Source organism: Mustela lutreola, chromosome 6, assembly GCF_030435805.1.
Source record: "Mustela lutreola isolate mMusLut2 chromosome 6, mMusLut2.pri, whole genome shotgun sequence".
NCBI lineage: Eukaryota > Metazoa > Chordata > Mammalia > Carnivora > Mustelidae > Mustela > Mustela lutreola.
Window position 1 is genome coordinate 121,500,999 of NC_081295.1, and position 13,055 is coordinate 121,514,053.

The window sequence follows — 13,055 nt, forward strand, 5'->3', positions numbered from 1 at the left end:
TGTCCTTTGTTTTCTTGAATGTCTAATTATTCTATCCACTTTGTTTTGTTTCCTGAGATTCTCCCATTGTCCCTTCTCATTCAGTCTCCTCAAGGTTTTCATTTCTTTGCTTTTATTTGCCATATATTCTTCAACATCTTCTATCTTCCAGATGCTTATCATAATTTCATTTTAAGGTTGGTGAGATGCCGAGGATTAGGTAGGAACAGTGTGCTTGTTTCCATGCAAGATATGCTCCAGAAAATATCCTCTCACTTGGGTTTTCCAACATGTTCTTTGACTAGGAGTGTCCTTTAGTGTGAACAGGAAAATATCTTAAATCTGAAGGTAAGGAATCAGAATCCAAAGTTTCTAAGTTTTTTCTTCTATTGGCCTCTGAAACACTCTGAACATGCTATAGTCAAGTGTAACCTTGAGACTTGCTGTTCAACTTCCCTTGACCATTTTCTCAAGTGATCAAACCTATATAAATATTCTTTGCATGATTTTGAGTGGTTATTTTTTCCTTCCAGCTACACTTATTACTCTTCTTTCATTTTAAGTTTTATCTATTCAATTAGTAATTCAACAAATTGTTGAATAAATATTTTAAATATTTTATTTATTATTTCTTAATTGTGTTATGTTATTTGCCATATAATAAATCATTAGGTTTTGTTGTAGTGTTCCAATATTCATTGTTTACATATAACACCCAGTGCTCCATGTAATACATGCTCTCCTTAATAACAACCATCAGGCACCCATCACCTACCCTCCTCCCCTCTAAAACACTGTTTGTTTCTTGGAGTCCACAATCTCTCATGGTTTATCTCCCCTCCAATATTTTTTAAAAGATTTGTTTATTCATCAGAGAGAGAGAGAGAGAAAGGAGCAAGGGGCAGAAGGAGAGGGTGAGAGCATCCTAACAGATCCCCCATTGAGCATGGAGCCTGATGTGGGGCTCAATCCCAGGACCCTGACATTGTGACTTCCAAAATCAAGAACTGGGCACTTAACTGATGAACCACCCATATGTCCCATACATACATTTTTCATTCAATTAATCTCATTGATACTATATCTCTGGAGTCTAAGGGTATGTTCTAGGTTTTTTCTACACTGACATTATTACCTCAGCAAAAGAATTATTTAAATCTCCACATCCCTACATATCCCATGGTATTCAATGAGATATCAAATGAATGGATTTCAGAGATGTAATTCCTTAATTATGGAATGGACATGACTTGGTCAGTTATCAAAAAACAATCATTAGCAGGTGTTGGACTTTGGTTGTACCTTCTTTCTAATGTTTAGAAAACCTGTCTCATGAAGTACTGTATGGTGACTTACATAATAAAATAAAAAATGAAAAAAGAAAAGCTCTCTCATATACACATTTCTATATACTTCCTCTCAGATAGGAAGAAGGCACAGTATAACTCTGGTAAGAAACAGAATCTTTCTCCGAGAAACCTATTCATTTCCCTTCCTGGATTTCACACCCTGTTCATTTAAGATAATCTTCATGCAGGCATGAGTTAACATAGAACTCAAAATAAGGTTATGAATTAATCAGTGAAGAAAAATATGAATAGAAACAACCCAACACCTGACCTTTCATTATTTAAGTGAGCAATATTTCAGTATTCCCTTGTACAGTATTTATGGCAAATTTATACAACGTAGCTACTGCAATACTGCAATTTGACAAATGCATTTAAAGTAGCCATAGCCCTGCTGAGCAAGGAGCCCTATGCAGGACACTAACCCAGGACCTTGAGATCATGACCTGAGCCGAAGGCAGGCAATTAACTGACTGAGCCCCACTGGTGTCCCTCAAATACTGCTTTATACAAAATGTTAACTTAATAAATGAGCTAACATTTGAAATTTCCATGAATGTTTTCTAAGAAACTTTAATAAAGCACAGAGCCACATTTTAGGGAAAAGATAAGAGTGTTTAAAGCACACTCTTCTAATATTTTACTTATACAATCATAGCATTTGTTTTCCTCCATAACTCATTTTAAAAATTATATTTCCCAGTTGGGAGAAGGTGGTGGGGTTATGGACATTGGGGAATGTATGTGCTATGGTGAGTGCTGTGAGGTGTGTAAACCTGGCAATTCACAGACCTGTACCCCTGGGGCTAATAATATATTATATGTTTATAAAAAATTATAATAAAAATTATATTTCCTCCAAATACATGAGTCAGTAATCAATATCAATTTTATTTTCTGTTTTTAAGAGATTTATGTTCTGAGAAATTCTCTACTTATATGTAAGTTAGTAGGAATAGAAAGATTTTAGTTAGAGCCTTCTCACTTGCTTCTTTGACCTTCTAAAGTAAAGGATAAAATCCAAGAGGACAGATTTTTAAAGTTAATTTGGAAAGTCCTATCATGTGACAACTAAATTAAATTTTATTAAAGACAAAGAATTAGATATCAACAGAATTGAAAAAGATTATAACCAGGCCCAGAGTCATTTTTTTGTCAATGGCTGTGAAATCTTCTAGAAAGATCATTCAGGATTTATACATATGTGTCTTCACTAAAGGCATCTTATTTAGTCTGACATAGTCCAATAAATTTTCAAGATTACTAATCTACTCAATAAGCTACTAATAATATAACATCTTTTAGAAAATTATTTTATTAAATATATGTTTTGGTCTAAACCTTGAATTATTTATATCCTTAAAACTGACTATAAGATGAATATAGTAGATGAAATTCTAGTTCTCTCTTTCCACATCTTCACCATTCTTCTTTTGTTCAATTGTTAAAATCCACACTCTGTTCTCACTTTTCTAAGATAAAAATGTTCTTTCTTGTTATTTTTTCACTTTCTATTTCCTGGGTTTTGTTTTTGTTGTTGTTTTCTGATTGCATTTATCTTACCAATATTTTGTGCATGGAAAGTTTTTGACTCATTTTAATTTTCTGTGTTGGTTTTCCTTGATGTTGACTGGCATTTACATGAGTTTTTTTTCCTTTTTACTTTTCAGGATTTCAACAGGAAATTGGTAACTTTTTCTGGCATACTTTTTACTGATGTATTTCCTATGAATATTTTTTGTCATTCCTTTTCATTCCTTTGATTTATTTGCAGGGTTCTATCTTCTAGATGATTGCCATAATCTCATTATAAACTTGGTGAGCTGAGGGGATTAAGCTAAGGAGAAGTGGTCTTTTCCATTTAATAGAAAGCTGTCCTTTAAATTGAGTTCTCCAACACATCTTCTGAGACAAAGTGCCCATCGTTTTGTACATAATATTACCCCAGTTCTTAATGGATGGGCTCAGACTCCAAAACTGCCAAGTGACAGAAGTTCCTCTTTTTGATTGCCTTTCACACATTTTGCGTACTACTGATGTCAAGTGTAACCTTGACATATAACAGTCTTCTTCTCTTGACAAATTTCCAGTGATCCATGGTATATAAGTATTTTTGCATGCTTTGCCTGCTTACTGTCTCTTTCCAGCCATAGTTATTACTCTTCTTTCATTTTTACTTAAATCCATTTACTTATTAATTCAATAGGTTGCTCTTCTTTTATGGTCTTTTATACATTTTTTTTTATTTCACTCAAACTTCATTGCTTATTAGCTTCATAGCTTATTATCTCTAAAGTCTAATGCTATCTTCTAAAATATCCTTATGCTATTTTTAATATTATATAAGAATTATTTAAATCTTCACATTAAATCTACAGTGTATTGTATAGAGACTGTATTCTGCAAATTAGAGATTCCTTTTTATTACTTTTGAAATGGACTTTACTTGACCAATAAACAGACATAAATGTTAGCAAATGTATGCTTTTAATTATATCTTCCTTATGATGTTAAGAAGATCTGTCTCATACATGAGTGTTTGTGTGTGTTCTCTCAGCTAGGAGGAAAGCTCAATACAAGGCTGGTGAGTAATGTTTGTCTCTCAGAAAGCTCTATTCTATCATTTCTCAGTTCCTGAGAAATTTAAAAAAAAAATTCTATGGTTGGCAAAGAAATATTTGTAGCATTAGCTTTCTAAATTTAAAGAGGTTTAGTAAAATCTCTCAGAGAGCAAACTTTAAGTGATTTGGCATTTCTTTCCCTCCTCCCCTCCAACCTTGTCTTGATTTTATGTTATCTTTCCTGCTCCTCCATCTCTCCTACTTTGTCTTGCTTCTATGTTTGTACCTACACTACTTGTGATCTTTTTTTTTTAATGATATTTGAAAAAAAGAAAGTATGAAAATAATACAGTATTAAAACAGAAAATCCAAGAATTTCAGAAGAAATTGGACAAAGAAAGGGAGAAATGGAAAAGACAATGAGAGAAAACAGGTAAAAGTTTTCCTTTTTTGATTTTTTTTTTCTTTTTTTCTAGCCTGGAGGAAGGCACAATTATATCCTGGTGAGTGCTATGAACTCTGATGAAGAAAATCCTACTATCAAAGATATTTTAAATCAATACCTATTGTGCATAAAACAATGTGCTAAAAATCAAAGCAACCCCAAAGCATATATTCCATGAACTTGGCAGATTACTCAATAAGTTAATAGATAATAATGTGTTGGAAATATTAAATTTTATCAGTTTCTTTACTTTTGAGCATAAGTTGAACATAGGTAGAGTGGTTATTGTCTGCTAAAAATCTGAGAAAACTAAAGCAAAAAATAAGTTACTTGATCAGATTCATCATATTCCCTGTTTCATATCAACATCCTAAATACTTAAATGAAATTTATCCTGAGGGAACATTATATAAAGAGAGCATGACATGTGTCAAATCTTCAAGTCAAACACAATTTGGGAAAAGGTAAATAAATAGATATTTGAGGATATAAGAGTATTTCCTTGGGTTGTTATTATTCCTGAATTAATCCTAGGGAATTTATACTCATGGTATTCTGGTGAGAAAGGCAGCTATATTTTAGAGGGTAGGTTCTCATGTACACTTGTTTCTTGTAGATTGGAGGAAAGAAGAGTTCCAGGCTGGTAAGTCTATGATGATGCACAAGGGACACTGCTTCTTGTGGGGTAGTCTTGCAGAAAGATGGGTGGAGGTGAGTTAGATTCACCCAAGGCAAAAGAAACCTGCACTGAAAGGTGGATCCTCTGGTGCAAGCTTACTTGGTCCTTCCCAGAAAAATAATAGTCTACTTGTCCACAGTAAATGTGACCCTGGATGAAGACACTGCCCATCCTTCCCTTCTCCTGTCTGAAAACAGGAGACAAGTGACCTGGCAAGAAAGTCATCAAGATCTATCCAGCTCCACCCAGAGATTTGACTCCCTTCCCTGTGTGTTGGGTCAGCAGCACATCAGCTCTGGGAGATCCTTCTGGGAGGTTAAGGTTAAGGATGCACCTTCTTGGGACCTGGGAATTTGTCTCAATAATGTAACAAGGAAGGGGATGGTCACTTTGTCTCCACAGCATGGTTTCTGGGCCATCAGATTCTATAATAGAGAGTACTGGGCCCTCACCTCCCCAGAAACCTGTCTCACTGTAAGAGAAATACCCCATTGTGTGGGGATATTCCTAGATTATGAAGATGGAGATGTATCTTTCTACAATATGACAGATGGATCCCACATTTTCTCTTTTACTAAGAACACATTTAGTGGTGCCCTAAGACCACTTCTCAGGCTTTGGTCCTCTGCTCCAGGCACCCTAACCATCTGTCCAATGGGAGAAGAGAATGGTGGTGCAATTAACATAACTGAACAGGAGAAATGATTATTTGGGGCCTCAATGATTATTATAATTCTCCCCTAAGGAGATGCAAATGATTTTTTTCTTCTTCTTACAAGTCATTCTTAAGATGATGCTCTGAGACAAAAACTGATAATTGTTCCTCATACCAGTTCTCTCTTCTTCCTTAATTATAATGTTTTCATAGTATTACCCTGTCCTGTGACAAACTCATATAAACATTAGATTTCTTAGCTTCCCCTGTTGCATGTAACTAGTTGATGGCCAGTGTGTTATAAACTGAATTATTCTGTGTGATTTCTGGAATGTGTCCTAAAAGAGAAATTGTATCCTTCATTTTTTTTTTCTTTACATTTTCTGCTGGCCAAATGTGTCATGGAGAATGGAACTGAAAGAACATCTCTGACTATGAAATACAATATGCATGGCAAAGAAATTACAGTAGACTTGGGTTTTGGGGGCAACTTTATGGAACTACTCTATTATGTAACTTTAGAATTCTTTTCTGTGAGAAATAAACTTTTATCTTTAAGCCATTTGTTTATTGGATATTTGTCATTTGTGATTGAATCTATTCCCGACTTATGCACTCTCTCTTAAAACATGGCAACAGTTGGCATCCACAACTGATTATTTAGATGGAACAGGAAATATAAAGTCCCGTAGTTTATTACTTAGGTACTCACACTCCTCCAGTGTGTCAGTCTCATTTAGGTCCCTCAACTTTTCTGAGGCATCAGTTCTCCTGATTTCACTTCTTAACCTTCACTAATTTAGTCCCATGGTTAATAATTTCTAGCATTCTCTTACTGATAAATGAAAATACCTGGCATCACTATCTTTCTGTTATGTTGTCTTGCCAAAACTCAAAATATGAACAAATCTAATTATCCATTTCTCATACTGGCAGCTTAATATGCTATAACATTCCAGATATATGAGGAGATTGGTTCCTCTATGCATGCATAATCACCTACGAGAACTTGAACATCAGCACTATCCAATAATCCTCCCATGTGTCTTCAGCCATTTGCATGTCCTTATTTTGCAGTCAGTTTCATTAGTAATTCCACCTACTTTGGGACACCAGTGTGGTTCAGTTAGCATCTGATGCTTGATTTCAGTTCAGATGTTGATCTCAGGATTGTGAGTTTGAACCCTGTGTGGGGTTGCATGCAAGGCATGGTCCCACATTAAAAAAAAAAAAAAAAAATCCACCTTCTTTAAATTTCCAAGTCTACTGCCCCCTTAATCTCAGTGTATGACTATATTCTTACTTTGTTGTTTTTTTTTTAAATTTTTCGAAATTTACATTCAATTGATTAAAATATAATATTTGTTTCAGGGATACAAGCCTATGATTCATTAGTCTTATATAATACCTAGTGCTCATTACAACACATACACAGTTATTCTATCCCTCAATCCCCCTCCCCTCCAGTTAGCTTCAGTTTTTTTTCTATGATTAAGAGACTCAGGTTTTGTCCCCCTCTGGTTTCATCTTGTTACATTTTTTTCCCCTCTCTTCCTCTGTGATCCTCTGCTTTGTTTCTTAAACTCCATATATCAGTAACATGGTAATGATAGTTGTCTTTCTCTGATTGACTTATTTCACTTACCATAATACCCTCTGGTTTCATCCACATTGCTGAAATGGCAAGATTTATGTTTTTTGAATGCTGCATAGTATTCCATTGTGTACAAAACTTCTTTATGCATTCATTTATTGATGGACATCTAGGCTCTTTCCACAGTTTGGCTATTATGGATATTGCTGCTATAAACATTCAGGTGCATGCACTCCTTTAGGTCACCGCATTTGTATCTTTTGGGTAAATGCCCAGTAGTGCAATTGCTGGGTCATAGGGTAACTCTATTTTCAACTTTTTGAGGAACCTCCACATTCTTCCAGAGTGGCTGTACCAACTTACTTTCTCACCAACAGTGTAGGAGGGTTTCCCTTTCTCCTCATCTTCACCAAAATCTGTCATTTCCTGACTTGTTAATTTTAGCCATTCTGACTGGTGTGAGGTAGTATCTCACTGTGGTTTTGACTTGTATTTCCCTGCCAAGTGATATTGAGCACTTTTCATGTGTCTGTTGGCCATTTGGATGTCTTATTTGGAAAAATGTCTATTCGTGTCTTCTGCCAATTTCTTGATTGGATTTGTTCTTTGGGTGTTGAGATTGATAAGTTCTTTGTAGATTTCAGATTCTAGCCCTTTAACTGATATGTCATTTGCAAATATCTTCTCCCATTCTGTCAGTTGTCTTTTGATTTTCTTGACTGTTTCCTTTGCTGTGCAAAAGCTTTTGATGAAGTCCCAATAGTTCATTTTTGCCTTTGTTTCATTTTCTTTGGACACATGTCTAGCAAGAAGTTGCTGCAGACGAGATTGGAGAGGATGCTACCTGTGTTCTCTAGGATTTTGATGGATTCCTGTCTCACATTAGGTCTTTGGTCTGTCTTGAGTCTATATTTGTGTATGGTGTTAGGAAATGGCCCAGTTTCATTCTTCTACATGTGGCTGTCATATATTTCCTATACCATTTGTTAAAGAGATAACACCATTTGTTGAAGAGTATCATGTCAGCTGCAAAGAGAGAGAGTTTGATCTCTTCTTTGCCATTTCAGATGCCTTTTATTTCTTTTTGTTGTCTGATTGCATCCCAGGAATAAATCCCACTTGGTTGTGGTAAATAATGCTCTTAATGAACTCTTGGATCCTATTGGCTCATATTTTGGTAAGAATTTTTGCATCCATGTTCATCAGGGATATTGGTTTGCAATTCTCCTTTTTGGTGGGGTGTTTGGTTTGGGGATCAAGGTAATGCTGGCTTCATAAAAAGAGTTTGAAAGTTTTCCTTCCATTTTGATTTTTTTGAGGCATCTTAAAGAAAAGGTACTAATTCTTTAAATGTTTGGTAGAATTTCCCTGGGAAGCCATCTGGCCCTGGGCTCTAGTTTGTTGGGAGGTTTTTGATTACTGCTTCAATTTTCTTGTTGCAAATGTGTTTGTTCAAGTTTTCTATCTTTCTGGTTCAGTTACTATATAGTTTATACACATCTCTGGGAATGCATCCATTTCTTTCTTTTTTTTTTTTTAGGTTTTAAAAAATTTATTTTTTAAAAGTTAACATGTGCATAAAAGGAAACTCAAAAACACAAGAAGCAAAGAACAAAGTCATCCATAATCACAAACAGTTTACAGTTTGACTTCTAGGTCCCATGTGTGTATCTACTAAAGTAAGCATTTTAATGTAATTAAGCATTTCTTCCACATTGTCAAATTTGGTGGCATATAGTTGCTCACATGTTTCTAGAATTGTCAGTGTATCTTTAGAGTTTGTTTTGATCTCTGCTTTCATTCATAATTTTATTTAATTCATGATTATGATTTATTTATTTCTCTTTTCTTTTTGATAAGTCTGGACAGGGGTTTATCAATCTTATTAATTCTTTCAAAGAACCAGCTCCTAGTTTCATTGATCTGTTCTACTGCTCTTTTGATTTATATTTCATTGATTTCTTCTCTAATCTTTATTATTTCTCTTCTCCTGCTGGATTTAGGCTTTCGTTGCTGTTCTTTCTCCAGCTCCTTTAGGTGTAGGGTTAGGTTGTGTATTTGAGACCTTTCTTGTTTCATGAGAAAGGCTTGTATCACTATATACTTTTCTCTCAGGACTGCCTTTGCTGTGTCCCATAGATTTTGAACAGTTGTGTTTTCATTCTCAATTGTTTTTATGAATTTTTTAATTCCTTTTTCACTTCCCGGTTGACCCATCATTCTTCAGTAGAATGCTGTGTAGCATCTATGTATTTGAGTTCATTCCAACTTTCCTCTTCTGATTGAGATCCAGTTTCAAAGCAATACAGTCTGAAAATATATAGGGAATGATCTCAATATTTTGGTATGAGTTGAGGTCTGATTTGTGACTCGGAAAGTGATCTATTCTAGAGAATGTTCCATGTGCATTCAAGAAGAAAGTGTATATGTTGCGTTGGGATGGAAGGTTTTGAATATATCTGTGAAGTCCATCTGGTCCAGTGTGTCATTCAAAGCCCTTATTTCCTTGTTGGTCTGTTGCTTAGAAGATCTGTCCATTGCAGTGAGGAGGGCTCCCCTCACTACTATTAAAATTCCCTATTATCATTGTATTATTATTTACATGATTCTTTGATTTTGTTATTAATTGGCTTATATAATTGGCTGTGCCCAGGTTAGGGGCATAAATATTTAGAGTTGTTAGATCTTCTTGCTGGAAAGACCCTTCAAGTAGGATATAGTATCCCTCCTCATCTCTTATTTCAGTCTTTGGTTTAAAATTTAATTTGTCTGATATAAGGGTTTGCTATCCCAGCTTTCTTTTGATGTCCATTAACATGATAAATTGTTTTCCACACCCCTCACCCCTAACCTTAAATCTGCAGGTGTCTTTGGTTCTAAAATGTGTCTCTTACTGACAGCATATTAATGGGTCTTGCTTTTTTTTTTTTTTTTAAGATTTTATTTATTTATTTGACAAACAGAGATCACAAGTAGGCAGAGCAGCAGGCAGGGGGGGGGGGAAGCAGGCTCCCTGCTGAGCAGAGAGCTTGATGTGGGGCTCGATTCCAGGACCCTGGGATCATGACCTGAGCTGAAGGGAGAGGCTTAACCCACTGAGCCATCCAGGTGCCCCGAGTCTTGCTTTTTTATCCAGTGTGATACCCTGTGTCTTTTGATTAGGTCATTTAGTCCATTTACATTCAGAATAACTATTGCAATAAATGACTTAAGTATCATGGTATTGCCTGTAAGGTGATTGTTACTATATATTGTCTCTGTTCCTTTCTGGTCTATGTTAATTTTGGACTCTCTTTGTGTAGAGGACCCCTTTCAGTATTTCTTACAGGACTGGTTTGGTAATCACAAATTCTTCTTCTGTTTCTGTTTGTTCTGGAACCTATTTTGAATGACATATTAGCTGCATATTCTTGGCTGTATGTTTTTCTCACTTAGCACCCTGAATATATCTTGTCAGTCTTTTCTGGCCAGCCAGATCCCTGTGGACAGATCTGCTACCAATCTAATGTTTCTACCCTTGTAGGTTACTGCTCTCTTGTCCTGAGGTGCTTTCAGGGTTTTCTCTTTGTCTCTGATATTTTTAAATTTCACTATTATAAGTCAGGGTATTGACCCATTTTTATTGATTTTGAGGGGGGTTCTCTGTGCCTCCTATATCTTGATGCCTGTCTCCTTCCCAAGATCAGGGAGGGTCTCTGCTATAATTTGCTCCAATATACCTTCTGCCCCTCTCTCTCTTTCCTCTTCTTTTGGGATACCAATTATTCTAATACTGTTTTACTTTATGGTGTCACTTATCTCTTGAATTTTCCCCTTGATCCAGTAGTTGTTTCTCTCTCTTTTCCTCAACTTCTTTATTCTCCACTGTTAGTCTTCAATATCACTATTTCTTCATTTATCCTAGCAGTTAGGGCCTCCATTTTTTATTGCATCTCATTAATAGCCTTTTTGAGTTCAATTTGATTAGATTTTAGTTCTTTTTTTTTTCTCCAGAAAGGTATTTTCTATGCTTTTTTCAAGCCCAGCTAGTATCTTTATAAATGTTATTCTGAACTCCAGTTCCAATATCTTACTAATGTCCATATTGATTAGGCCCCTGGCAGTCAATACTGCCTCTTGTTCTCTTTTTATGAGGTGAGTTTTTCTGACTTGTCATTATATCCAGAGAAGAGTAGATGAACAAGAGAACAAAATACTAAAAGTACAACAACAACCCCAGAGAAATATACACTAAATAAATCAGAAGAGTTCCAAAACCAGGGGGAAAAGTATGTCTAATCAGACAGGTGAGCAGAATAGAGCAATATGATGGATTCTGTTTGTATTTTGGTCTGTTTTTTAGGAATATGGATTTCAAAATTGTAAAGAAGGACTTGTATATGTACAGAAATAAAGTTAAATACAATGAAAGGATAGAATGTGATTATTAAAATGGAAATTAAAAAACAAGATAGCACAAAGAAAAAGGAAAAAAAACAAAATAAGAACAAAAAGGAAGAGATATAAACAGATAGGTGAATATAACAGAGCAATACCCTTCCTCCTTAGTGTATCTTGGTCAGTTTGTTAGAAAAAACTACATCTTGAAATTGTGAGGAAAAAAAAACCCTTATATATAAAAAAATAAAATTAAATACATTGAGAGGATAAAATGTAATGATAAAGAGGAAAGTTAAAAAAGACTCTAACAAAAGAAAACAAAAAAGAAGAAGAAAAAAACCAAGCAAACACAAAGATGATGATCAGGCAGATGAATAGAACAGAGCCATACACTAGATTTTGGGTGTTTTTTGGTCTGTTAGAGGAAACTGGATCCCAAAATTTGAAAGAAAGAAAGAAAGTAAGATATCTATATCTATCTATATCTATAGATAGATATCGATATATATATAATCTTTAAGATATCTTTATATCTATATTTATATCTTTATACATGTAAATTAAGATATGTTAAGGTTAAGTACAATAAAGGGATAGAATGTGATTGTAAAAATGAAAATTAACAAAAAATTTTAAAAAGGCAGAGAAAAAAAATTTTTTTAATTTTATTTATTTATTTGACAGAGAGTGAGAGAGAACACAAGCAGGCAGAGCAGCAGGCAGAGGGAGAGGGAGAAGCAGGCACCTTGCCAAGCAAGGAGCCCGACATGGGGTTTGATCCTAGGACCCTGGGATCATGGCCTGAGCCGAAGGCAGTTGCCTAACCAACTGAGCCACCCAGGCACCCCAAGGTGGAGAAAATTTAAAAAAAAATAAAGAAAATTTAAAAATTAAAGGTGGAAGACTATTGACTATTGAATCATGGAGAAAAAAGTCATAAATTCTACGTGCTATATTCCCCTAGCGCTGGAGTTTTGCAGTTCTCAATCTGTAAACTTGGTCTTGGCTGGATGTTTTTGCTGATCCTCTGAGGGAGAGGCCTGTTGCATTGGTTCTCAAATGTCCTTTCCAAAGGTGGAATTGCACCACCATTGCCAGAGGGGCCCACTAAGTAATCTGCTCCCGTTTGCTCCAAGTGGCTTTTGTTTCCTGAAGGCTTTCTGCTCAGCTTTAGATGTTGAGAATGTAAATGGTGGCCTCCCATTTTCCAGGACCTGAGGTAAAATCTCAGAGCCTCACCTCAGCGAGCCTTCAGAGAAAAGCAGTCAGTCACTCCTGGCTCCCTGGTCTCAGGCCATAGTCCATGCTTACACAGCCTTGTGACCGAGCATTTCTATCTCAGACATTTCAAGTCTCCAAACTCTGCAGACTTCTGTGGCATGCTTCCCTGCTACTCCCCCTGGGGACTAAATG

At 35.5% G+C, this 13,055-nt stretch overlaps 1 protein-coding gene across 8 annotated transcripts in view; it reads left to right on the forward strand.

The window, feature by feature from the left end:
- LOC131834293 (butyrophilin subfamily 1 member A1-like) overlaps positions 1-6,230 on the forward strand; it is a 93,260-nt gene extending 87,030 nt beyond the window's left edge. For 3 of the 8 annotated variants that reach the window (XM_059178763.1, XM_059178764.1, XM_059178765.1), the window contains 6 exons: positions 2,999-3,016; positions 3,103-3,146; positions 3,886-3,912; positions 4,366-4,392; positions 4,951-4,977; positions 5,153-5,291. In XM_059178763.1, coding sequence (XP_059034746.1) covers positions 2,999-3,016; positions 3,103-3,146; positions 3,886-3,912; positions 4,366-4,392; positions 4,951-4,977; positions 5,153-5,155 — 146 coding nt within the window. In that variant the 3' untranslated portion in view covers positions 5,156-5,291. Of the gene's footprint in view, positions 1-2,998; positions 3,017-3,102; positions 3,147-3,885; positions 3,913-4,365; positions 4,393-4,950; positions 4,978-5,152 lie in introns of all 8 variants that reach the window. The other 5 variants (XM_059178757.1, XM_059178759.1, XM_059178762.1 and 2 more) reach the window with 2 other exon arrangements.
- The last annotated feature ends 6,825 nt before the right edge of the window (positions 6,231-13,055 follow it).